Source organism: Callithrix jacchus, chromosome 4 (genome assembly GCF_049354715.1).
Source record: "Callithrix jacchus isolate 240 chromosome 4, calJac240_pri, whole genome shotgun sequence".
Classification (NCBI taxonomy): Eukaryota; Metazoa; Chordata; class Mammalia; order Primates; family Cebidae; genus Callithrix; species Callithrix jacchus.
Window position 1 is genome coordinate 27616121 of NC_133505.1, and position 26498 is coordinate 27642618.

Sequence of the window (26498 nt, forward strand, 5' to 3'; positions counted from 1 at the left end):
CATGTCCCAGCTCGCAGCCTATGCCCCTTACCTGTTTAAAAAAGTTTTAAGCTATTAGCCAATTGGGTTTTAGTTTAAATTGTGAGGTCTGGCTCCAACCAACAGAGATCAGACACAGCAGTAAGGACAACCCCGAATGCATAAGGGATGAGTATGTCTGCTTTTCCTTTGTTCATTGTACTCTCATGGCAAGATGGCTAGCAAGGGTACCCTTCCTAGGTGCAGGAAGTAAAAATTGCTTTGCTGAGAGATCCGTTGTCTCAGTGCTAATTTTTCTTTGCAGCACCCAGCATCTGTTTCCAACAGGGGCATAAAGATGGGATCGATAGACACTGGAAATCCCAAAGTGGGAATGAAGAAAGGAAAGGAAGTGTTGAAAAACTATCTATTGAGAACTATGCTCACTATTTAGATGATGAGGTAAATGGAAGCCCAACCCCCAGCACCACGCAATATACCCCTGAAACAATACTGGCCATTTACTCCTTACAGCTAAAATTAACAACAACAACAAGAAAAAAGAAAGAAACAAGTATCTCCAGGTAGTTATGTTGTAATTTTATTTCATGATCGCACCATCTTCTCTCTGCCTGCACCTGGGTCTCCTGGTGTGCTGCTTACATGATGTCCACGTGCCACAGTTATTGCCCGAAGTACCAGGGGACTCTGCAGGGGATGGGCTCCTCCTTCCAGATGGTCTGCAGCCTCTGGGCCCACGCAGCCACCATCCCCTTTCTTTCTTCTTCGGATGCAATTTCAGGAGCAAAATTGATCTGAGGGGCAAGGACTTTAAATCCACAGAAGTGTAATGTGCCATGCTAAAGCCACAAGGGAAGGAAAGAACTCATGAGAAACTTCACCTGTTACATACCATTCAGTTAAACGATTTAAGGGGAGAAATGGTGTGAAACAAACCTTCAAAAAATCATGAAACAATCTTAATGTTATGAGGCAATTGAAAACTAAACCTCCCTGTAGCTTTAGGATACAAGCCTTGCATAAGCGTGGTGAAGAACCTGGGGCTCCTGGAATTTCCAAGCTCTATTTTTATAATTGCAATTAACCTACAATCTTTGGAACTGATTCAGACACCAAACATTATAGTTCTGCTTGACTGGGCAAATTATGGTACCTTCACACTATAACTTATTCCAGAATGAGGTTATTCCAGCTATAATGTGTACCATGGAAGTTTGTCCAAAATACCTATTAAATGAAAACAGCAACAAATTTTAAGCAGTATTTATGTTATACCATTTATGTAAAAGAGTGGTAAACATAATAAGCCTAATGATAAAAATTATGTACGTGAGAAAATATATGGGCCCTAAGAAAACAAATCAAATTATTTAAAGTGATTCTTTCTGAGGTATGTGTGTGTGTGGGGGGGAATTAAAGGGACTTTCTTTTTTATATTTTATATGTCTCATTTTTTTTGCTACAAAACATACTTCTGCAAACTGAAAAAAATATAAATTTTTTTTCAAAAGCAAGGAGAATTTGCACTTGGCTAATGACACGTAAGAGACCAGTTGGTCTGTGAAGAAGCAAGGTCAGGCTTGTAAATTACCATTTCCTTCAGTAGACTATCAGTAATTGATTAGAATCATATACTTTCTCCTTTCAAAGAGGACTACTTTCTTTTCCTAGAAATATCACACTCAACCCTCTGAGTTACTTCCTTTAAAACCCACACCCACACCCACACCCGGGCCTGTTCTGTCAGGTGGGGAGTGAGAGGCCCACACACCACTTCCTACATTTTTTTTTCTCAGACAACATGGCTTTATTTATTTATTTTTAAATTTACTTATTTATTTATTTTTGAGGTGAATTCTCACTCTGTTGACCAGGCTGGAGTGCAGTGGCACAATCTCGGCTCACTGCAACCTCTGTCTCCCCGGTTCAAGTGATTTCTCCTGCCTCAGCCTCCCCCGTAGCTGGGACTACAGGCGTGCACCACCACGCCCAGCTGATTTTAGTATTTTTAGGAGAGATAGGGTTTCACCATGTTGGCCAGGCTGGTCTTGAACTCCTGACCTCAGGTGATCTGCCCACCTTGGCCTCCCAAAGTGCTGGGATTACAGGTGTGAGCCACTGCACCTGGCCTCAGACAACATTACTTTATTACTGGAAACTAACTAAGAAAAAATTATGATTAGGAGGAGAAAACAGCAAATGGCCTGGGTAAGAAACCAATATTCAGCAATCAATAGCTTTCACCAATCCAAAGAACTTTTAGAAGATGTAACTGAAGACAAAATCCTATTTATAATAACAACAACAAAGCAAGGAATGGACTTAGCCAATGTGCACCGCCTATAGACAGAAAAAATCTTTGTGTTTTGAAAGGACATAATAGGATAAATTTCTCTAATATATGAAGAGTGCTGACAAATAGAAAATTAAAAATACCAGCAACCTAATAGGACATCGGCAAGGCATGCACACCTAAAGAGAGCTCACAGGAAAGGGGCGATGCTTGGATTTTCCCAGCAAGCTCTCTACCCCTCAAGAACGAGCTCTCCTCCTGCCTCAACAAATCCCCCTGAAACAAACTGGAAGGACAGTTGCCCCTTAGGTTTCTGGGTTCCCTGGAGTCCCTGACCTGGAGTCTGCTCCCCACTCCCTCCCTCTGCCACCCCTCACCAGGGGTTCCTTTGTCAGACACCCCAGCATATTGGAACTGCTCTGCCCACTACCTTCCCTTTGGCAGGTGGCCACTACTTAGCCATCTCTCAGGCCTAGGGGCACTCACGCAGGCAGCAAGGGGTCCCCTGGGGAAGCAGGCCTGGGCAGGGCCTGGGTAATGGGAGGGGGGTGTGGACTGGCTCCATAAGGCCCCTTGTCTGTGCGAGGGTCGAGGGTTGGCATGGCCAGCAGAGGCCAGCATGGGGCCATCAGAATGCAGGGTCTGACTTGCCAGCATCCGAGGGCAGCGCTGCCCTCACCAAGCACTGCCAGAGCCATGTGGGCAGCCTCCACCTGCACCAATCACAACATATGCAGGGCTATCTCGGGGCCACTCTGCTGACCAAGAGCGGAAATCAGGATAAGCAGGTTTGGCTTAGCTTCCACCCAAACTATATCAAAAGCTGTAATTAGGGCAGGTTTCCCCTATTGGTCAAGCTTTTCAAATCTGTCAAGTAAAAAGTTGAAAAGAGGCAAAATGTTATTATTTTCTGTATCCATGGGAAGTCAAAATGGCATGGGGCATCACGCTTACATCCCATCTCATCTCACCACTCGGGGAGCTGAGAGTGTGTATGTGTGTGTGTGTGTGTGTGTGTGCATGTGTGCGTGTGCCAACAAGCAAGGGAGCCACTTGCAGCTGGTCTACCTGGAGTGGCCACAGGAAGTATCGAAAATCTCCACTGATTCCTGTCTTCGTGTACATCTCGGCTGTGCCTCCCGTGGTTACAGAAAGGAGCGCTAGTTTACCCTGCAGGGGAGAAAGCAGATGCATTTGTGTGGACTCCAGAAGAGGATGGAATGCTGGCGTGCCTCCAGCGCACGGGCTCAGCACACCTAGCAGGGAACATGTGTGTGGGCATCCTCCAGGGATGGACAAATGCAACACTCCCATCCACAGGTGACGACGACATCCCAACAGGAGGAGGAGACATGTGACAATGACATTCCAACAGGAGGAGGAGACAATCCAAGTGAATATCCCATCCACAGGTGACGATGACATCCCAACAGGAGGAGACAATCCAAGTGAATGTCCAACCCACAAGTGACAATGACATCCCAACAGAAGGAGGAGACGTGACAATGACATTCCAACAGGAGGAGGAGACAATCCAAGTGAATAGAGCACATAAGCTCTAACATGCCCAGGTTGCTGGTGGAAACCAGGTGTCCATGACACCATGTGTGACAATATGGCCGAGGCACTGACCGTAGGACAAGGTTCCCAGCACACAGGGCTGCTCAGTAAGTGGTAGCACCATTCATGGTCCAGACAGATCTTGGTTACTCAGTATGTTTCCCTTACCTGCATTTATTTTCTGAGGCTTTTAGAATTTAAAAATCATTCCTTTTTTTTGTGAAATGGAGTCTCGCTCTGTTTCCCAGGCTGGAGTGCAATGAAGCGATCTTGGTTCACTGCAAACTCCACCTCCCGGGTGAGTCTCCTGCCTTAGCCTCCCAAGTAGTTGAGACTACAGGCGACTGTCACCACGCCTAGCTAATTTTTGTATTTTCAGTCAAGATGGGGTTTCACCATGTTGGCCAAGCTGGTCTTGAACTCCTGACCTCAAGTGATCCACCTGCCTCGGCCTCCCAAAGTGCTGGGATTACAGGCATGAGCCACTGTGCCCGGCCTTAAAAATCATTCTTTTAGTAAGAAGTTCATAGCTACCGCGTGTTGCACACCTACCAGGTGCCAAGCCCTCCTCACCTTGCCATGTGGATGTCGCATGATCTTGTCTCACAGCAGGAACATGATCCTCAGGGGGGTGAACTTGTGCCAGGCCAGGGCTGGACTCTGCACCACGGAGGAGGTGCCCTCTCTGGGTCCAGGGCTGGCCAGCGGGCTGCCCATGTAAAGTTGCCCAGGTCACCCATCATCTGACACCTGGGCCACTCCCTTGTTTGCCATACATGTAGTATGCTGTGGATAGGTCTGCAGCCCCACTAGACAAAAAGTTCTGTGACCAAAAACGATGCTGTGCTCACCCATGTGCAGCACATGGTGCTCTGTATATAGTGGGTGCTAAATCAATATTTGCCAAGGAAGAAAAAGGAAACTAGAAGTGTAGCTCAATAGAAGACGCATGCCTCCGTCCCCTCACCACAACTATCCACGGTGATCCTTATCAAAGAGCACATACCTGGAGCAAACCGGAATCGTAGAATCCTGGGATGTCAAAGGCAAAGCCCTGGCACAGCACCCGATCCATCCAGCCCTTTAGGATGGCCGGCACGCTGAACCAGTACAGCGGGAACTGTGGGCGGCAACAGCAAAGAGACACTGAGGTTTCCTAGTTCAGTCTATCTGGTGATTCAAAAGGAAGCCCACAGCCCTCCTCTTCCCTGACAGCTGGGCAGGTGAGGGTAACCCGTGTGGTCAGCTTTGAAGGATGCAGTGCGGACATGAGACGGGAACGGAGTTGACAGTGGTCCTTGTTGCTGTTACAGGTAGCTCTGCCTCCCCCAGTGACAGTCCCTGATGCTGACCCTGGACAGGCATGGGGGGGAAAAGGAGCTCTGTGTGACACTGGCTAGGGAGCAGCAATCTGTGACCACACCAATCAAAAGGAAGGGTGTGGAAAAGCGTGCCCTTTCCCTGCTTGGGGTGTGTTTTTAGCATCTAGGATTCAGACTGAACCAGGTGCTGAGCAGCTATGGATTCTGGCACCAACTAAGGTCATATGTGTGGATTCCGTAGACCAGCAGTAAGACCTCCCTATCCCATAAATGCCCTAACATTACATCCAGTGTTACTACCTGGGACGGGAAATAAACATAGGCAATCATCTGTTAGCAAAGGAGGAAGCCAATGTCTCGGGTGCTTTCAATATAAAACAAACTCAGGACTTGGCATTGAAACCCAAGCTCCACAACCTGCCTCTGTGTGACACTGGCAAGTTACTTGGTCTCCTTGTGCCTCCTTTTCCTGATTCATCAAATAGGGCTGCTAATAGCTCGCAGCTCACAGCATCCTGGTGAGGATTCGAGGACACGCCACAGTGCCCAAAATCCATGCTCGGTGAGTGGTGGGCTCTGATATTAGTAGTATAGTAGTGGTGAATACAATTTTTATTAATGTTAAATTAAAAAAAAACCTTATAATGCAGACCCTCTGGACAAAGTATCAGAAAAAAAGGGGAAGGCAGGGAAATGGAGTGAAATGAAGTGAAACAAAAGAAAGGCCATTATAGAAAGGCCAGATCTCAGCCTACCCAACCACCTGGTTATGGGAGTAGAGTGGGTGTGGGGAGGAGAAGCGGGCTCCATGTGGCCAGCTTAGCCGAGGAAGACAGGAGATGCAGAGCAGAGAGCTGAGCATGATTCTGCTGGGACCATGCGCCCCAGGATACAGGCCCATTGTACCGTCATGGTATTAAGGCATGGATGATAAACCACATGGTCACCTAGGTCTGAAGACTATGAATCCACCCACCTGTAATTAGGACAAAGAACATCCTGCACATCAGCCACATTAGCAGTGCAAGGTGACTGAGTAAAGAAAGGGCTGGTGGGCTGGGTGCAGTGGCTCAGGCCTATAATCCTAGCACTTCGGGAGGCTGAGGCAGGCAGATCACCTGAGGTCAGGAGTTCGAGATCAGCCTGACCAACAGGGAGAAACCCTGTCTCTACTAAAAACACACACACATATACACACATACATACACACACACACAAATTAGCCAGGCATGGTAGCACATGCCTGTAATTCCAGCTACTCAGAAGGCTGAGGTAGGAGAATCGCTTGAACCCAGAAGGTGGAGGTTGTGGTGAGCCGAGATCGTGCCACTGTGCTCCAGCCTGGGTAACGAGTGAAACTCTATTTCAAAAAAAGAGAAAGGGCTGGTGTCAGGAAGAGGTGCGCAGAGGCAAGCCTGGGCAGGGATGAGGCGGCTCTATTCTGACACATGCAGTTTGCTTTTATGAAGAGTTGGGGACTTCACCATTCTGGACATGTGGTTTTGTCCAGAAAGTGGTCACATGCCCTTCACCCCTGGCCTTGCACTCACATGGTGGGTTCATGAGAGCAATGCTCTCGTTCTCCCACCCACTCCCTGTCCTCAAGCAGGGTTGAAAAATAGAAACAATCGGCCAGGCGCTGTGGCTCACGCCTATAATCCTAGCACATTGGGCTGCCAAGGTGGGTGGATCACCTGAGGTCAGGAGTTCAAGACCAGCTTGGCCATCATGGTGAAACCCCATCTTTAAAAAAAAAAAAAAGGAAAAGAAAAGAAAAATAGAAACAATCTGGACTAATCAGATCCCCTGCTTGGAAATTCTGGATCCAGGGGATTCAGTCCCTGACACTCAGCTAGAAAGAACAGAAGCAAGAGGCAGAAAGGAGTAGATGGGAATCCAAGGATAAGAGCAGCTCCAGCTCTGTCCTTGGGATCCAGGAGGCCCAAGTGACCAGAGCCCTTAGAATAGATTCCCCTTGCTTTCGAGTTGGACGGGAATTTCTGTCCACCCAACAATTCCCTCAAAGCTCATGTGTGTACTCTGCTGCCAGGCTTACACAGTCACAGCCATGTGGACACATCCTCCTTGCAGTGGTGGGAAGTGGCCTGCTGAGTTAGCACTCCTGGAGGCCATTTTGTGGGGCCAGTTCTCTCTGCAGTGACCTCATCTCCTTGTGAACAAATACAGGAAGGTGACTAGGCAGAGGGTGAAGCAACCCCTGAGAGGATGGAACCCAGAGATTTTCCTATTGATGATCAGGATATTTAAGGCAGGATATTTAAGGAGTTGCATTTGGCCTGATTGACCCTGATAAACATTTGTGCAGAGAAATGTGCTTCTCAAGCAGCCCCAAAATGTCTCAGGGTGGGAACTGGAAGAGAAGGAATGCAACAAGCCTGGCAGGATTCAGACGGTTCTTGGACCACTGGGCTAATAGAAAAATTCTTCATTCCTATTTGCATGGCAGTCAGGATTTTGAGTGAATGATATTGGCTACATGGATGTCTTTACCTAATTAGGTAAAGTGTTTAAAGTAGTGTAACTAGGTGAAGTGTTGTAACTAGGTTACAACATTTGCCCAGTTGAAGAAGGAGACCCAGGCATCTCAGATCAGCTTCCCCTTTGACTATCACACTGCATTTCAACAGAAGAAAAGGCTGACCAACGGGTGCCTCCTATTTCACCTTCCTACAGGTAGCAGGCTTGGTCTAGGGGAAACTCTCCGGAAGGCACTATTTTTACTTAAAACAAGACCAAACCAGAAACCTTTTCATGTGTGAGTCCTAAAACTATAAGCTGGAACCCTTTCATATGTGATTCCTGAAACTGTAACCTTTTCACATGTGAGTCCTAGAACTGTAAACCGGAACCCTTTCATATGTGATTCCTGAAACTGTAAACAGAAACCTTTTCACGTGTGGGTCCTAAAACTCTAAACTGGAACCCTTTCCTATGTGATTCCTGAAGCTGTAAACCGAGACCCTTTTCATATGTGATTTCTAAAGATATAAACCTAAGATTCTTCCACGTGTAATATCTAAAGTATAAGCCTATATAAAGGCAAAACCTTCCTTTGTTAGATGAGCTGAATTTGGACAGGTAATTTCCTCAGCTCCCGGCTGTAATGATGAACTCTTTCCTCCTGTATTCAGTGTTCAGGAGATCTGTTTCCCACGGCCTTTCCTGCTACACAGTAAGTGTGCAATTGTGCTAAAAAACATTGATTCCACTTCTAGAAGCAGCACAAAACTCAATATTCAGAAAGAGTTTGTACGTATGATGAATCTGATTCAATATATTAATTAGAGAAAAACAAACCTGAAATATCACTAGATCAGCCTCCTGAACCTTTTTCTGCTCATCAGTGATGTCACCAGGCAGAGACCTTTTCTTGTAGGCTTCGTACATTTCCACTCCATAACTGAAAACCTCAGGATTAGAAAGCGCACCTGCGGAAGGAAGAGGCCAAACATTCTCACTCTTAGGTGGGCATGTACAGCCCATCCCCACCATCCCAGGAGCCCTGTGTATACCGGACTCCTCAGAGAAAGTCAAAGACATTTGCTGCAACCTGACCAGAAGCTGGACCCTGGGTCCAGGCTAGGGAAAGAAAAAGAGTCCAGGAGGGCTAATGATCGAGCACTTCCTACCTTGCAGGTGCTGTGCTCCATAGATATCAACTTTCTTCATAACAACTGGTGGGACTGGTGTATTTCGCAATTTACCAGAGAGCAAACTGAGACCTAAGAGGGGGTGGATGTCTTGCTCAACACCACACAGGTCTAAAAAAAATAAACTCTACATTTTGATGTCATGCCCACCCCTACATTTTTGAGTATTTGTGTCTCAATTTACATATTTTATATTGCTTATCGCTAGCTCTTAGCAGGTCACCATAGTTAGACTTCATACTAGCATGAGTGGATTGCACACAATTACAGTATTAGCGTGTTCTGTGTACTTACTTTTACCAGTAGTACCACCACCAGACCCACATTATAAGAAATGCTAAAGGGAATTCTTCAATACAGAAGAAAAACACTAATGTGCAAAAATTTGAAGATATAAATGTTTAAAATAGCATTTTTAGGGAAACTCACTAATCTTTGTTAAATTTATCTGATACATTTCTGAATTGCTTTTCTGTGTCATCTTGAAGATTAGTGAATTTCCTTAAAAGCGCTATTTTAAATTCTTGGTCAGAGAGCCCCAACAGAGCTGTCTTGCTAGGTTCAGTCACTGAATCCTTGCTCTGTCTGTCTGGGAGGTCACTGTTCCCCATTTACTGTTGTTTCTTGTGGATGACATCTATTTATTTCAGTCTTTCATGTCTGACTTGTTTTCATTTTTATTACATATATTTGCTTAGAAAGTCTTTGCAATTTTCCTTTTAAATTTCTTTTTTTCCCCCCTCTACTAAGTCACTGCCTCCTTTTCAGCACTAGAATGGTGGCTTATGCCTAGGTTTACCTCAGCTGTAGTAACTGATAAGAGTGCTGCCAGTCCCGAATATGAGACGTTCCAAAGGGAATAGCGTGGTAAGTGTGGGAAGGCTGGGTGGCAGTTCATGCCCAGGGGACCTGCTGAATGTACCTCCTACAGTGTGGTGCTGCTGAACAGCCACTCTGGTTTGGCATCTGCTTTAGCTAATTTACAGATCAGAGTTTTCAGGGCTGGGGATGATACTCCCATCTCCCTCCATCATCTCTGGCTGTCGTCAGGTATATTTCTCCCTTTAGGCACTCCTGATGCTTCCCTGGGGTTGAGGCAGGAAAAGATCTTCTTCCAGTGAACTCAAGAAAATTGGGAAGCTGACTGTCCACCTTGATCTCTTTTTCCAAGGTAGAAACTGATTTGGGAGGAAACTTCCCTCACAGTTGGTGCTGGGTAGTTTGTGAGGAGTTGTGTTGTGGATATGAAAGCGCAATTCTCTTACCATCTGCTTGGAGTTTTTCACTTATGTGTGCTCTTGGGAACTATTTCATCCTCATATTTGACGTCCGAGATATTGCTGGAGATAACCTCAGTGCTATGTATTTGTTTTTGGTTTTTCTGCGGAGGGAAGTGAAGCTAGCTTGCTTCTACCATGCCATTTTGCAGCTGGAAGTCAATATTTTTTAAAGCAAAAACCACAAAGATAGTTTTTACAAATAGAGCATTGATCACATGACTCACCAGTGATATCTTTCCTGGTGGCCCTCGGCTCAAAATTCATGGCGTATAAATCAGATACCGTGACTGTGCAGCCCTGCCTGCTCAGTTCATCTACAGTCACATTCTTCAAGGATCCGTTGAACGACCGGGGTTCCTGGTGCGCATAGACAATGAGTACCTTCTTACCTAAATCGGGTTAAAAAACAGTTCCTCTTGAAGAGCAACTTCTCTCAGTCAAATTAAATGAAGACTAAGATGAAAATGGAATGTTTAGGCACATCATAGTAATTGAAGCTAAGAAATACCAAACTTTCTTTTCTTCCTCTGTCTCTTTTTTCTTTTATTTGAGATAGTCTCGGTATTGCCCAGGCTGGAGTGCAGTGACACAATCTCAGCTCACTGCAACCTCTGCCTTCTGGGTTCAAGCAATTTACATGCTTCAGCCTCCTGAGTAGCTGGGACTACAGGTGTGTGCCACCACGCCCAGCTAATTTTTTTTATTTTTAGAGGAGATGGGGTTTTGCTATGTTGGCCAGGCTGATCTTGAATTCCTGGCCTCAAGTGATCCACCCTCCTTGGCCTCTCAAAGTGCTGGGATTACTGGCATGAGCCAGCATACTTGGCCAGAAACACCAAACTTTCTCATAGGTGGCAGTTTTAAAGTAATGGGCATTTAAAAAATCAAGTTATTCATAGCTCAACATCACTTGGGATTACTAACATACAAAAATACAATGGGTCAAATTATGTCTCCTCAAAAATACCACCACTATCTCCTTTAAAAAACAACTTAATTTTGTTATCCTCCATGAGAAGGTTTAGACCAGCTCCCTAACACCAAAATAAAGAACTGCTGGAATTAATCTTCCATGCTAACCCTACACTTGCAGGCATCAGCTACGGGCACCTTTCAGTGTGGCATGGTTCTGCTTCCATCTCTCCCAGGTTCATGAAAATCTGACATTTAAACAAAGCATGAGGAATCAGATCCGCTGGTCTCAAGGGAAGGCAGGGCCACATGGAGCCCACCTTCCTGTGGTGATGCTGATGATAAAGAGGACTCTAGAAAGAGTCATGCTGTGACATGGTAATTGCGCCATAAACTGCATTACCTCCACCATACCTCCTCGGCTTTCCGTCCAAACTGCTCTCTGTAACCCTAATGTGACAGGCAAGCAGTCCAAACCCAAGCCATCTTGGCCCCTGCGACTTGTAATAAGTAACTAAGGTCTGAAACTTCTACCCTACCCAGACAATGTGTAAACTAACACTTATTTTGACTTCTGTGACCCACTTAAGTAACAATCGGAATGTCCAAAGTCCCCTGGCCCTCAGAATGTCCAAAGCCCCTCACCCTCACCCCCGCCCAGGAGGTGGTTTACAGAATGTCCAAAGTCCACTGGCCCTCGGAATGTCCAAAGCTCCTTGCCCTCACCCCTGCCCAGGAGGTGGTTTACAGGCATAAAAGTTCTTGACACTCTCCTTGGGGGCCACAGGTTAGAGAGACGAGAGTCCTCCATGGCCGCCGGCAATAAAGACCCTGTAATTTGGCCTAGTCTTTGTCTCGGTGGTGATTTCGAGCTTGCTCAGGTACTACGTTTGGAGCCCCCAGCAGAAATTTTCCATGGCCACGCAGACAAAATCCCTGGAGTCTTGCCGAAGCGGCCGCCCCCGCCTCGGGGATCTCTAGGGGAGGCGCCCCCTGAGACGTTCCAGGGCCCCAGAGTTCCGGCCCCGTGGCGGATGGGCAACTACCTGGCCGACATTCACCCGAAATTCCTCAGGATCCCGGGAACCTCTGCAGGTAAGTCAGGTCTGGAAATTGGGGGACCGGTCCGTCAGGAGCCTGAGGCAGGAGACCAGACGCGGTCGTTAATCTCTGACTAGGCAAGCCTACCGTGAGACGTCACTAGAGGCTCGGGTAATTCAGTTTTCCGTAGTCTTCCGTAACCTCGGTGTGAATGAGAAAGTGAGGGCCGGGCGCGGTGGCTCACACCTGTAATCCCAGCACTTTGGGAGGCCAAGGCGGGTGGATGACGAGGTCAACAGATCGAGACCATCCTTGTCAACATGGTGAAACCCCGTCTCTACTAAAAATACAAAAAATTAGCTGGGCACGGTGGCGCGTGCCTGTAATCCCAACTACTCAGGAGGCTGAGGCAGGAGAATTGCCTGAACCCAGGAGGCAGAGGTTGCGGTGAGCCGAGATGGCGCCATTGCACTCCAGCCTGGGTAACAAGAGTGAAACTACGTCTCAAAAAAAAAAAAAAAAAAAGAAAGTGAGTGCATATATGTGTGGTCGCACGGCCGGTGGGCTACGGGACCTGTGAGGGCCTTCACCCGTGGGTCCATGGAGACGTCATAGGGCATAACGGTGATTCACCTCTGCAGTGACCAGGCCCAGGGTTCATACAAGTACACCTTAGCCAAGACGCTCTGAAATATCCCTTCAGGGATGTGGCCGGGGAGGCATCAGATTAGTCTCCCATGGGGGACACCCACCCTGTGTCTGTCTACCTCTCACGTGGTCCTGTCTTTACTGGAGATTCTCTAGTTCTCTAAGGTGCTTATTAACTGATCTGCGGTGGTTTAGGCCTGCCTCACTAAGTCCAGATGATGTTCTCAAGTGGTTAAATGACCATTGGTTGCAGGGGACTTTCACTGACTTTATGTCCCTAGAAATAACTTTATTCTCCTTCCTCTTCCTCCTTCACCATTAGGCCCCTCCTTTCCTCCTTGAAATGTCCAGGAGGCAATTCTGCCCCTGGCAACTCAGTTGTAGCTTTTTCTGGAATCTTAAAGTCAGATTCTAAGGAAGACGAGCAAGAACCGTTTGTCTGCTTAGAGTGAAAAAAAAAAAAAGGAGACCACTGTATATTCTGTCAGAAAGTGGTTAGGTCTTGTTATGGGTCCTGCTCCTGTCCCCACTGATCTCCGACTTTTGGCATCAGCCCTGGTGTAGGGAGGCTGGCTGCCACCCTCCAGTTAATACTGACTGGAAAAGGTTTTGTAATCTCTATAAGCCATGGTAAATTCAAAATTCACACCCGCTTAATGTGCTGGCCCATCTCTTCATTTGTTTTGTTTTGTCACTTTCCAAGGGAAAGTTTTGTCACTTTCTAAGGGAAGATCCTACCAAAGCGGTTTTTATCTCCTAAAAGCTTACCATTCACCACTGTGGTCCCACACGGGTGACACAGACCTGCACCCTGGCCGCTTCCGCCCGTCTCCTTGCCTCATGCCAGCGATAGGCCTATCAAGCTTGTTGCCCCCTCCTTACAAGACCTTGCTGCAGGGGCATACTTAAAACCAGTGCTGGAAAGGGCAAGGCATGAGTACAACGCTTTCCAGAACTGGAAGTACTATAAAAGCAAACAGGTCTGGGTAACAACTGGTAGGTTAAGAAAGAAAAAAACAAAACAAAACAAAACACTAGCTGGGATCATCTGGTTCCCAGCCCTGCACCCCCGCTCCAGTGCATACGGCCAATTTCAAAGCTGGATTTTTCAGGCCAATATGGGGTAAAACTAACCCCGAGAAAACTCCGCACCCCGTGTAAATCGGAGCGGCCATCGTTTGGGGTGGAGTGGCCAGACACCGGGACATATAATCCCAAGGTAACCCAGGCTGTATGGAATGTGGTGACAGGTTCCCCTGGGCACCCAGATCAGTTTCCATACATTGACCAGTTTCCATACATAGGCTTAGTTCAGCAGCCCCCCTCTTGGCTTAAACGCTGCATAAAGCATGCTGGGTTACAAGTTAGGCTGGCAGGCCCTAAGAAAGCCCCTTCGGTGCCAGCTACTCCCTTCCATGGCAGAAGATCAAGAATTACCTCCACCATACTCAAGGCCTACCGAATCCGGGCCTCAGCATCCTCCCCCTGGACAGCACCAGTAACCAATTCTTCTCCCCACTGCACACCCGCAGTGGGGCTCCACACCCACTGGCGGTCCTTCCTCTCTGAGAGGCGCCCCCAATGGGAGAAGACAATCAGGGTCACCCATTCTTTGTTCACATCCCCTTCTCGTCAAGTGACTTATATAACTGGAAGGTGATAGAAATTAAAGAGAAGGCTGAAACACCAGGTGCTGGAACAGGCTCTATTAAGAGCAGGGGAAAAGCTGCCAGGCTGCACCCAAAATTGGCATGCAGCACCCGTGGCATAGCAAAAAAAAAAATTTTATGGCCTGCCAGCCGGCAAATGCATCCACTGTGAGGGGCTGTGCAGGAGGGGAGGGGCTGGGGAACTGCTGAGTTGATAGTTCCCAGGAGGGAGTCATGCTAGGGAACTGCTGAAATAGCTCCTGGGAGGGGCTTGTGCTGGAGAATGGTCAGAAGGCTTGAGGTGGAGAGTTAGGGACCTGCTAAGATGGAAAGTTCCCCAGGGGCCGGGCATGGTGGCTCACACCTGTAATCCAAGCACTTTGGAGGCCAAGACGGGTGGATCACCTGAGGTCCAGAGTTCAAGACCAGCCTTATCGACATGGTAAAACCCCGTCTTTATAAAAAAAAAATTTTTTTAATTAATTAATTAAAAAAAAAAGAAAGTTCCCGGGAGGGGGTCGTGCTGGGAGTCTGGGGAACTTGAGGTGGTGGCGGGGTTTTAACGTGAAGTAAGTTCTGTCAGAAGCTCAACATCCCCCATTCTCTGAGAAGCCTCCGGCTTGGACAGGGCTCTTGGAATCTGTACTCCAGACTCATGGCCCCACGTGGGACGACTGCCAGCAATTATTACCGATTCTGTTCACCAAAGAGGAAAGAGGCAGAATTAGACAGGGAGCCCTGAAAGCCATCATAGGTCCAGGGGGAGGGACAGTAGAAGAGAACCGGGACGGAATCGGAGAGATTTTTCCCTCTACCTGATCCCAAAGGAACCCCAACACCTCGGGGGTCACCAGGCTCTGAACACTTTTCACTGGTATCTTTTAGCTGGGGTTAAGAGGGCTGCTAGGAGGCCCATCAACCTCTCCAAGGCAGAAACAGTGACTCAGGGTCCACAGGAGTTGCTGGCTGCTTTCCTGGAGGTGGACCATACCTATACTCCTATAGACCCTGAGGCTGCGGAAAATCAACGGGCCATTAACCTAGCCTTTGTCTCCCAATCAGCCCCAGTTATCAGGAAAAAGTCACAAAAACTGGATGGATTCCAGGGAATGAATTTAACCCAACTGCTGGAAATTGCCCAGAAGGTTTTTGACAACAGGGATACTCCTGGAGCCATACATGACAAAAAAGTTGCTAGGGCAGTAATAGCCCTTCAGGAAACACAAGTCATTCCACGAGAGCAGGGGGCCTTGCAAAAGGGTCCCAGGAGTCCCCAGCCCCCATTAGAGAGAAATCATTATACGTACTGTAAACAAGAGGGACACTGAAAAAATGAGTGCCCTGAGAGAAAAAGACAAGTAACTGCTCAGGAAAAGCACCGAGGGCTATCAATTTAGAAGGTCAGGATTAACAGGGCCGGGGCTCTTATTAAGCGTCCCAGGAGTCCAGGGTTACTTTAAAGACTGGGGGAAAACCTATCAGTTTTTTAGTAGACAGCAGGGTGGCCCACTCAGTGCTTACTCAGCCTCTGGGACCACTATCCAGTAGGAAAACAGTCATCCAGGGGGCTACAGGAAAGACCACGACAAGTTGATGGACCACAAATCAAGTCGTTGACTTAGGAAATGGCACAGTTACCCATTCCGTCTTAGTTCTTCCAGAATGCCCTTACCCGCTATTAGGGTGGGACCTACTTCACAAACCAAGCAACCATCTCCTTCTGCGAAAATCAGGCCCGCCTCTCTATCCCCCCTTTGCCCTCCGTATCAAAAGCACCTCAGCAAATCCTCATCACTTGTGCTCTGTCAGACAAGTATCTCTTGCAGGAAGCTTTATCACCGGAAACAAATCAGGCATCAATGTCAGACCTCCTCTGCCAATTCCAGGAGAGTGTACCCGGAGTGTGGGCTGAGACCAATCCCCCAGGTCTGACAAAAGGTTACTTACCCGGGCTGTATCATAGAAAAAGGCAACCAGGCGCTGGCACCCAGCCGAGTCCAAGCAGTACTACAGATACCCACTCCTACCACAAAACGCCAAGTTCGAAAGTTCCTTGGGGCAGTAGGGTACTGTAGGCTATGCATTTTAGGTTTTGCCGAAATAGCCAAGCCTCTGTCCCCCTGCACAGGAGGGAGTCAACCCCTAATTTAGGCAGTAGTAGAACAACAGGCTTTTGATAAACTTAGAGTCGCTCTGACCTCGGCCCCAGCCCTGGCCTTGCCAGATATTTCTAAACCTTTCCGGTTGTTTGTACATGAAAAACAAGGAATCGCGAAGTGGGTGCTCACGCAGACATTAGGACCACGGTCCAGGCCGGTCGCCTACCTATCAGAAAGACTTGACCCTGTAGCCTCTGGGTGGCCAGCCTGCATAGTACAGTATCAGGCTCTACTCTTGGACCAGCCCTGCATCAAGTTCCTGAAGACTACAGTCCTCAATCCAGCCACACTGCTGCCGCATAGTGAGCCAGAAGAACCCACACATGACTGTCAACAGATAATAGATGTCATCCAAACCTCTCGACTGGACCTCACCGACTTTCCCTTATGGAACCCGGAAAAGGTACTGTATATGGATGGCCGCAGTTTTCCGGTCAATGGAGTCAGGTATGCAGGGGCAGCTGTAGTTACCCTAGAGCGGGTCATCTGGGCCCAGGCCCTTCCTCATGGAACATCAGCCCAAACGGCTGAACTTAGAGCCCTGATAAAAGCCTTCAACTGGGCAGAGGGAAAGACTCTCACTATTTATACTGACAGCTGTGATGTCTTCACTACAGCTCATGCACACGGAGCAATATATTAAGAAAGAGGACTACTTACCTCAGAAGGAAAAGCTATAAAAATAAAGAAATTCTAGCCCCGCTGGAGGCTATATGGAAGCCCAAGACTGTGCCACTAGTCCATTGCAAGGGACACCAAAAGGGGGATTCACCAGAGGCAAGGGGAAACAGGGCTGCTGACTTACAGGCCAGGCAGGCAGCCATGGGCCAGTGAAACCACTGACCCTCCTTGTAACCCTGCCCACCCCAGTTCTGCCCCCTACTCCCACGTACTCCTCAGGTGAGAAGGACTTTGCAAAGGAACACGGTGCCATACAGGGCTCCACAGGATGGAGGATACTGCCAGACCGAAGCATTGTGGTGCCCGAGCCTCTAGGATGGGCCCTAGTTAAGGACACACACCAGGCCACTCACTCAGGACAGACCAAACTAACTGAACTGCTAAAAGCCAAATACTACATTCCCCGTTTACATGAACTTATCAAGGTGTAATGTATGTACCTAAGTTAATCTGGGAGGGAACAGGTCTAGCCAGGTAGGAGCAGGACTCAGAGCGACTAGTCCTGGGGAGCACTGGGAAGTAGATTTCACTGAAATAAAACCCCCAGAAAATGGCTATATATACCTCCTGGTGTTTATAGATATGTTCTCTGGATGGGTTGAAGCCTTCCCCACTAGGTCCGAGACTGCTTTGGTGGTCACAAAAAAACTATTATAGGACCTTGTTCCTCAGTTTGGCCTCCCTCTAACGCCGGGGTAGGACAGTGGGCCCGCCTTTACTGCACAAATTTCTCAGGGCCTAGCCAAGGCCTAGGACCTTGGTATATCCTGGAAATTACACTGTGTCTATTGTCCCCAGAGTTCAGGACAGGTCAAACAAATGAACCGGACCCTAAAAGAAACCCTAACAAAATTTATCCTAGAGACCGGTGAAAACTGGGTCAGCCTGCTTCCTTTGTCCTCCTTTGTGTCCAATGCACCCCCTATCAGAAAGGCTTCTCCCCTTTTACAATCATGTTCGGCAGGCCCCCCCCGCCCTGCTTACTCCCCAGACCCGCAGATGCCGTGCATGCTGAAGTCCATAACTATACACTCCTCAAGTCCTTACACGGGCTCCAGTCTGTTCAATTCCAGATACACCAGCTCATTAAGGACACCCATCCCACACCATTGGACCTCGAAGACCAGCTGACACACCCCTTCCAGCCTGGAGACTCTGTCCTTGTTAAAAGATTTGCCACCTCCGGCCTCACCCCACCATTGGAAGGGACCGTACACGGTTATCCTGACCACACCCACTGCACTCAAGGCCTGGACTCATCACATCCATGTCAAGACTGCCCCACCGGAAGGACAATGGAGCGTCAAACATTCATCCCCCGCTTCACTAATGCTAAGACTTGTGCACTCTTACCCTTGCCACCCTAATCGGTGCTGTAAATCCCTATTGTCATCCCTCTGATGGTTGGATTAGGCATTGCTGGCTCCACCGCAGTTATAATATCAGCTCTTATAACTGGGGACCAAAATTTTAAAACTCTCTCTAAGCACATAGATATGGATTTAAGCCACTTGGAAAACTCCATTTCCCAACTCATTGATCAGGTTGAGTCTTCGGCTAAAATGGTCCTCTAAAACAGGGGAGGACTAAATTTGTTATTCTTAAAACAAGGGGGGGGGGTTATGTGCCCCCCTTAATGAACAATGTTGCTTCTATGCTTAATAGGTCAGGCCTCATCCGAGAGAGCCTCTCCCTGGTCAGACAAAATCTTGAAACCAGAAAACAACTTCGAGAGGCTTCAAGTTGGTATCAGAAAATGTTTTCCTGGTCCCCTTGGCTCACTTCCCTCCTTATGGGCCTGGTGGGACCTCTGGCCCTACTCCCGCTGGGACTCATGCTTGGCCCCTGCCTCCTAAACCAATTGCTCAGGTTGATAAAATGTAGGGTAGACTCTGTAAAATTAATGATATTAAGGTCTCAATATGCGCCCTTAGAACAAACAAACAATACTAACCTGCTGGAGGAATCAGTGATTTAATTCCTGTAAGTAAAACATGGGGGGAATGTGACATGGCAATTGCCCCATAAACTGCATATCTCTACCATACCTCGGCTTTCCGTCGAAACTGCTCTCTATAACCCTAATGTGACAAGCAAGCAGTCCAAACTCAAGCCATCTTGGCCCCTGTGACTTGTAATAAGTAACTAAGGTGTGTAACTACCACCCTACCCAGACAATGTGTAAACTAACGCTTATCTTGACTTCTGTAAACCACTTAAGTGACAATTGGAATGCCCGAAGTCCCCTGGCCCTCGGAATGTCTGAAGCCCCTCACCCTCACCCCCATCCAGGAGGTGGTTTATGGGCATAAAATGTCTTGACGTCCTCCTTTCGGGGCCGCTGGTTAGAGAGACCCAAGTCCTCCGTGGCCACCGGCGATAAAGACCCTGCAATTTGGCCTTTGTCTCGGTGGTGATTTCATGCTCGCTCGGTTCCGGGGCACCGGCTGTATCATTCACACCAGCGGCCTCTGGAGCAGTATTTTCTTCATTGGAAAGAGTCTGCAGGATTATATACTGACTTCCTCTGGGAGGCAGCCTGGTGATTTGCTTAATTAAATTTACCCTGGTAACCTTTAAGAGGATGTTAAACTCTTGATTTAAATTTTTATACTGAGCCCTTAGGGAGAAAATACACATATCAGTTTGAAGCAAAGAGTTTCAGGGCATCGAGCTGAGTACAAAGGTTGAATTCCGTAAGTTAGATAAATGGTTAACATTTTACTTTCTCAGACTCCTATTATAATAAAGGAACTCCACTTAGGGGCTTAACATGAGAATAGATACAAATGAGATATGTACACCAATAGTTCTCAACATCCTGGAGGCGGTGTTGCCTGCAGGGGACATTTCTCAGTGCCTGGAGACATTTTTGTTTGTCACAGCTGGTGGGGGAGGGGTGCTACTGGCATCTCGTGGGCAGAGGCCAGGGATGCTGCTAAACACCCCATAGCACACAGGAGAATCCCCAAAACAGGATTATCTGGCCCAAATGTCAGTAGTGCCAAGGTCGAAAATCCTAATCTACACTATATAGAATAAGGTGAATCTGTGTATTCTAAAATGAAAGGCTTTCCATGTTATACTGTTAGGTGAAATAAAGAAGTGGCAAAATTGTGTGTTCGTGTATACGTGCATGATAAGCAGTTGCAAAAATAAAGATAGAATCCTACTGAGTTTTTACCCAAGGTACCTTCTGCGTTCATTCATGTGAGCCCCTGCTATGACCCAGGGATCATTTCAGGGCCTGGAAGCAGAACAAAGACAGGATAGGCAAGGCTCCATTTTTGAAGAACTTACATTCTGGAAGGAGTTGAAAGGAATAATAAAACAAATGAGAAAATAGAAAACAAGTCCCGGCGCAGTGGTTCGCCTGTAATCCCAGCACTTTGGGAGGCTGAGGTGGGTGGATCATGAGGTCAAGAGATCGAGACCATCATGGCCAACATGATGAAGCCCCAACCCCATCTCTACTAAAAACACAAAAATTAGCTGGGCATGGTGGCACACACCTGTAGTCCCAGCTACTTGGGAGGCTGAGGCAGGAGAATCGCTTGAAGCCAGGAGGTGGAAGTTGCGGTGAACTAAGATTGCAGCATTGCACTCCAGCCTGGCGATGGAATGAAACTGTCTAAAAAAAAAAAAAAGAGAGAAAGCAAAATAATTCCAGATAGTTTATATACTTCCATGTGGCTTGGATTTTTTATAACAAACAATGCATTCAATTTCTGATTAAGAGTCTAACTCCTACCTGGACGGCCAAGGTGGGAGGGTCACTTGAGCTCAGGAGTTGAGACCAGCTGGGGCAATACAACAAAACCCCATCTCAAAAAAAAAAAAAAGAAAAAAAAAAAAAGGCTTACTCCTCCACTCCTTCATAGTGAATCATTACCTGCCATATCGTAAGAAGATGGATTCTTTCTCTCTGATTTGGTGGGTGGCTGTGGCTCTCTAATTTGGTGGGTGGCTCTCGTGGGCGACTCCAGCAATCTGGAAGAGAAAATGCACCCAGGGGAGGTGGGGAGAGGCACAGGTGAGGTTGGCTGCACCACATCTAGGCGCCACTGCTGCTTCCTGGCAGACATGCAAACACATCAAAGAAAGACCTCTCAAGAGAGGCCAGGAGTCTTCTGGAGGTTTAGGCCTCAGAGGACGAGCTGTGCAGAATTTCAGAAACCATACTTTTTTTCTTTTTTGAGAGAACTCAGAAGCTTCCACCCAGGCAGTCACACAGCAAAGGACCTAGGAAATGAGCTGTGGTAGGAAGCAAGAGGTGAGCCTCTTTGGCCTTCCTGCCTTCCCCAGATTTTCCCCTTCAGATGGAGCAGAAAGCCAGGGGATCAGTAAGCCACCACGTGGCTGCTGGGTGCCTGCACTCCTCGGCTGGTGCGGTAGACAATGCTGGGCCAGCACTGGCCATTGTCAGCCCTTCCCCTCACCTGAAAATAACAGGACTTGGTTTAGACCTAGGCTCTAATCAGAAGTCTCTGAGATTCTCCAGGGAGGCAGCGGAGGCCAGGGGAGAGCCCTCTTCAGACAGACTTGGTGCAGTTTCCTGCTCTGGTCGTTGTAGCTGTGGGCCCTGCAGCACATCCCCACCCCTCTGTGCCTCAGCCTCCTCGTCAACAAAGTCATAGCATGGCCCAGAAGAGTGAGAAAGAGATGGCTGTGATGTGCGGTGGCTGACACACATGGGGCCCTGGGAAAATGTGAGTTCTCCCCAGGGGGGCCTCAAAGGCCCGAGGGAGCACCACGGCCTCACCCCCTCTTGGCCATCTCTGAAATTCCGGTTTCCTTCTGGGAGAGACAAGGTGCCTCCAATACACCCACTCTCCCCACCAGAAAAAACAGCTTGGATAAAAACAACAAAAAAGCAAAAAACTCGATGCAAATATGGGCAGAGGGTTTGCATAGGCCTTTCTCCAAAGATGATGTATGAATGGCCAGTAAGCCACCAACAGATGCTTAGCATCACTAATCATTAGGGAAATGCAAATCAAAACCACAGTGAGATCCCATCTCATACCCATTAGTATGGCGACTACTACCAAAAAAACCAGAAAGGAACATGTGTAGATTATGATGTGGAGAAATTGGAACCCTGGGCACCACTGGGGGAGGGTTGCGTGCTGCAGCTGCTGCACTGCAGCGTGGGTGACAGAGTGAGACTTTGTCTCAAGAAAAAAGAGAAAGAAAAAGAAAAAAAAGAAAGGCTGTTTGGCTGAATATTGGTTCAAAAAAAAAAAAAATTGAGTGGTGGTAGATGCCTCCTAGGGTAGAGATGAGGATTTTATTCTAAGCGTGACAGAAAGCCCTTGGAGCCTCTTAAGCTAGAGAGTAAAATGGAATCATGGCCAGTTGAGGTGGCCCACACCTGTAATCCCAGCATTTTGGGAGGCTGAGGTGGGGGGAATCACCTGAAGTCAGGAGTTTGAGACCAGCCTGGTCAACATGGTGAAACCCCATCTCTACTAAAAAATACAAAAATTAGCCGGGTATGGTGACACGTGTCTGTAGTCCCAGCTACTCAGGAGGCAGAGGCAGGAGAAGCCCTTGAACCTGGGAGGTGGAAGCTGCAGTGAACCAAGATTGTGCCATTGTACTCCAGCCTGGGCAACAGAGCAAGACTGTGTCTCAAAAAAAAAAAAAAAAAAAAATTAGAGAGTGATATGAAATGATTTACCATTGTTAACATTGCCAGTGTTTACAGACAGAGGCAACACCAATCCCAAAGCGATTACCCAAAGACATGCTATTTGTATGAAATGTTTCATTTCCACTCCTCTAGGCAGGGCATCCATTCTCCAGTGTCCCCAGGCTTATCATTCCCTTTTGCATTCCTTGGCCCAGTTTACATGTTTATATCATGTGACTGGTGGCATGCAAGTCTCCAACCCTCTAGTGATTAAGAATGAGAATCTGAGGTCCAAGAGCTGAGCAATTCAGCTCTATGTGAGTGACTCAGCCCTATTTTTGATACTATTTGAATAGGGGGGAAAGACTCCAACCCAGACTCTTGACTTGCAGTGTGTCACTGTTCACTTCAGCCCAGCCACTTCCCTTGATGCCCCATCCACAGCAGTGACAGTTTTCTCCCTTGTTAGAAACTATGCACCTACCCAGGCCTACAGGAAAAAAGAGCCATGTGGTTACTAAACTAGGTCAAATGGGCTCTGATATTTTTGATGTGTACATTGATGAAATATCTTTTTTTTGTTTTTTTGATACGGAGTCTTGCTCTGTCACCCAGGGTGGAGTGCAGTGGTGCGATCTCGGCTCACTGCAACCTCTGCCTCCCGGGTTCAAGTAATTCTCCAGCCTCAGTCTCCCAAGTAGCTTGGGACTACAGGCGCCCACCACCACACTGGCTAATTTTTTTGTATTTTTAGTAGAGATGGGTTTCACCATGGATGGTCTCAATCTCCTGACTTCCTGATCCGCCCACCTCGGCCTCCTAAAGTGCTGGGATTACAGGCATCGGCCACATTATCTAATCTTAATTGCATGCAGAAGTTATTTTGTAATGTTTTCACTTTATTTCCTGTGCCTCTTTCCATGTGGAAGGCCCCCTGCTGGTTCTAACACACACAACATTTCACAGTGTATTCAGAGTGTGTATTTATGCTGCAATTACCCCATTGCCAGCATACCCTTTGGTGCCCACTTTCCTATCTCTGGGACCTTAGGTTATTTCTATTTTTTCCCAGAACTAAGAACAGCACTCCTAGAAGTGTATATTATTTAATACTTTTCCTTTTCATGTATTTCTTTGGCTGAGATCGTTGGAGATTAACAGTTAATCTGACATATTTTTTCAGAGATTAAAGGTTAAAGAAGCTGATTTTGGCCAGCCGTCTGTAATCCTAGCACTCCAGGTGGGTGGGTCACCTGAAGTCAAGAGTTCGAGACCCGCCTGGTCAACACAGTGAAACCCCCGTCTCTACTAAAAACACAAAAATTAGCTGGGCATGGTGGCGGGCCCCTGTAATGTCAGCTACTCGGGAGGAGCCCGAGAGGCAGAGGTTGCAATGAGCTGAGATTGCCTCACTGCACTCCAGCCTGGGAGAGGAAAGAGAAAACAAGAAAAAAGCTGATTTTTTTTTTTTTTCCAGAGAGATTATAGGTTAGAGAAACTGATATTTTTCAGACTGCCACAATGTACTTGACAAAGGCAGTGCAAGCCACTGTGGTTCAGCCGCGCCTTCAGGACAGCGCTGGGCAGCCTAAACCCCGGTACCCGCTTTTCAGAGTGACCTCGGGCCCTCTGATTCCTACTTGTAATATGACTATGATACCAGCACCCGCTCCATAGGGTTGAGGCCAGATTCCGCCAGACGATTCGACACCGGGGCCGTATGGGCGCGTTCCGTGAAAGCCAAGCACGATCCCATGTTCAGAATGGTCCCTGGTCCAGGCGCGACGACCCACAGAGCCAGGTGAAATTCCAGAGAGCGCCCTGGATCTCCCGTCCGGGAACCGTCCCTCCCAAGTCCCCCGGTCCCCGACCGGGGATCACTCACCCTCCGACCAGCGCATGCCCCAGTAGGAGCCTCAGGACTGGGATCCGCGCCTCCCAAAGGGCAGTTCTCGGAGTTGCGCCAGGTTCCGGCCGCACAGGGCCGCGCACTGTCAGGCGCCTGGCGGGCAGGAGCGATGTGACTGCGCCCTCGGGGACCAGGAGCTAGCGCCAACCCAAGCAGCCCAGGACCTGTCCCGCGCCGCGGAACCGCAGGCCTCTTTCAGCCCCACGCTGGCCACACAGAGGCCCCGCCCCTCCCCACCCCGGAGCACCGCCCACACCTTCTTCGGCCAGTGCCTTGCCTCAATCCGCGCCCGCCCACTCTCAGGCCCCGCCTCCACACCGGCGTCCCGCCCCACCCTCGCCTCCGCCCCTAAGCTCCGCCCACTCACCGCCCTTGAGGTCTGTCCCAGGCCTCACCCAGCAATCCGGGATTGGGGAGGACCCTGCTGGCTTCCGGAGACTTGGAAACTGGACTGATACAAATTCAACAAATTCAGCGCCGGGATGCTGTGCCAAGAGGAGGGACGCCCCTGCCCTACGCCTCCCCCTCCCTCCCGGCAGGTATTCCAGGTTATAGAATAAGATCCGTGGTGCAAATGAAAGAATGAGCCGCTAATACACCCATCAGCCTGCTGGGATCTCCGGGGGTGTTACGCTGGTGAGAGAAGCCAGTCCCAGAGGTCACTCACCGACAGCGCCGCTGGTGTACTGGTATTATGCAAGATTCCCCCTAAAGGTCACGCCCGGATGATTCATTCCAAACGACAGAGGCGAGAAGTGCAGCTCGTCAGCGGTGCTCAGGAGTTAGGAAGGCGGGTGGATGTGTCTTTAAAAGCGCAACCCAGGGGGTTCCTGTGGAGGAAATCTGCGTCCTGAGGAACGCTACACGCTGTTGGGACACCGGACCGTCCTTCGTGAGATGCCACCATCGGGGGAAACCGGATAAAGGGTGCATGGTTCCAAAGAAAATGCTCGATTAAAGGAAAATGGTCTAAGGCCAAGGAAATGTCCAGAAAATGGAAAGTCTTGGAACCAGAGCCGCTGGGGGGGTTGAGGGGGACGGTGCTGGTGAAGTTAGGGTGGATTGTCTCTTTTTCCAGCGCTCGCTGGCTTCTGCCACCCCATTTGGCAGCCACCTGCCACTGTGACCTCCCCAAATTCTATACCTTGATTTCTGGTGTCCCAGAAATAGAAACGTTGATGTCTCACTCTAACAATAGAGCAGAAGGAAGGAGGTTTTCCCCTGTGTTCAGAATGTTCCTAAAAAAATAACTGCAACCGTTGATCGTACTTCCTATAAGTCGTTGGGATTTTCCCTCTCAGAATTTATTGGGTCATTCATTCGTTCGCTTTAACTTACAGTGGCCTTCCCCCATTCTAAGGTGCAGTGCCGGGATTGGTCTGTGTGTTGATGTTCTTCTTGTCTTCAGAGGTGAGAATGTGGCCTCTCTCTGAGATGCCCTCTTGCCCTTGAGCTCCCCAGCGGCGAACAGCCTGCGGAGGAGTCCAGATCCTGGGGGCACTTTTCATTTAGGAATGGAACATTGGCGCCCGAGAGCATTGGCGCCTGCGCGTCCATTGTGAGAGTCTATGATGCAACGTCACCACCTTGTGGCAGCAAGGAGAGATCACAACGTGGGCTGAGCACGTTGCTCCCTGCTTGGGGTTGGAAGCTGGGCTGGCCGAATTCCCTGGGTCTTTTGGATGGTGTAAGTTTTAAATGGTGGTGGATTCCAGGACAGTTCAGTAGGAGCCCATACTCGAAAGGAAAATATCAGAAC

The 26498-nt window shown here is 48.4% G+C and overlaps 2 protein-coding genes across 16 annotated transcripts in view; one reads left to right on the top strand and one right to left on the bottom strand.

Moving 5' to 3' along the window:
* Positions 1-537: 537 nt before the first annotated feature.
* Positions 538-25449, bottom strand: NQO2 (N-ribosyldihydronicotinamide:quinone dehydrogenase 2). Of its 15 annotated transcripts, none has more exons than XM_054253756.2 (9): positions 25407-25449; positions 21088-21185; positions 20708-20826; positions 10330-10494; positions 8805-8897; positions 8473-8603; positions 4839-4952; positions 3341-3442; positions 538-818 (listed from the first exon to the last, which is right to left on the bottom strand). In XM_054253756.2, exons 4-9 carry the CDS (start codon positions 10367-10369, stop codon positions 642-644), a joined length of 657 nt encoding a protein of 218 aa, XP_054109731.1. In that variant the 5' UTR covers positions 10370-10494; positions 20708-20826; positions 21088-21185; positions 25407-25449; the 3' UTR covers positions 538-641. The 15 variants fall into 15 exon arrangements, with proteins under 15 accessions (XP_054109731.1, XP_054109728.1, XP_035150968.2 ...); XM_054253753.2 differs by lacking the exon at positions 20708-20826 and adding an exon at positions 25135-25190; XM_035295077.3 differs by lacking the exon at positions 20708-20826 and adding an exon at positions 25107-25190.
* Positions 24730-26498, top strand: part of LOC100895108 (uncharacterized) — a 43579-nt gene continuing 41810 nt past the window's right edge. Inside the window, exons 1-3 of the mRNA XM_078370881.1 lie at positions 24730-24737; positions 24813-24828; positions 24881-25278. Of these exons, the coding sequence (XP_078227007.1) occupies positions 24730-24737; positions 24813-24828; positions 24881-25278 (422 nt within the window). The remainder of the gene's footprint in view (positions 24738-24812; positions 24829-24880; positions 25279-26498) is intronic.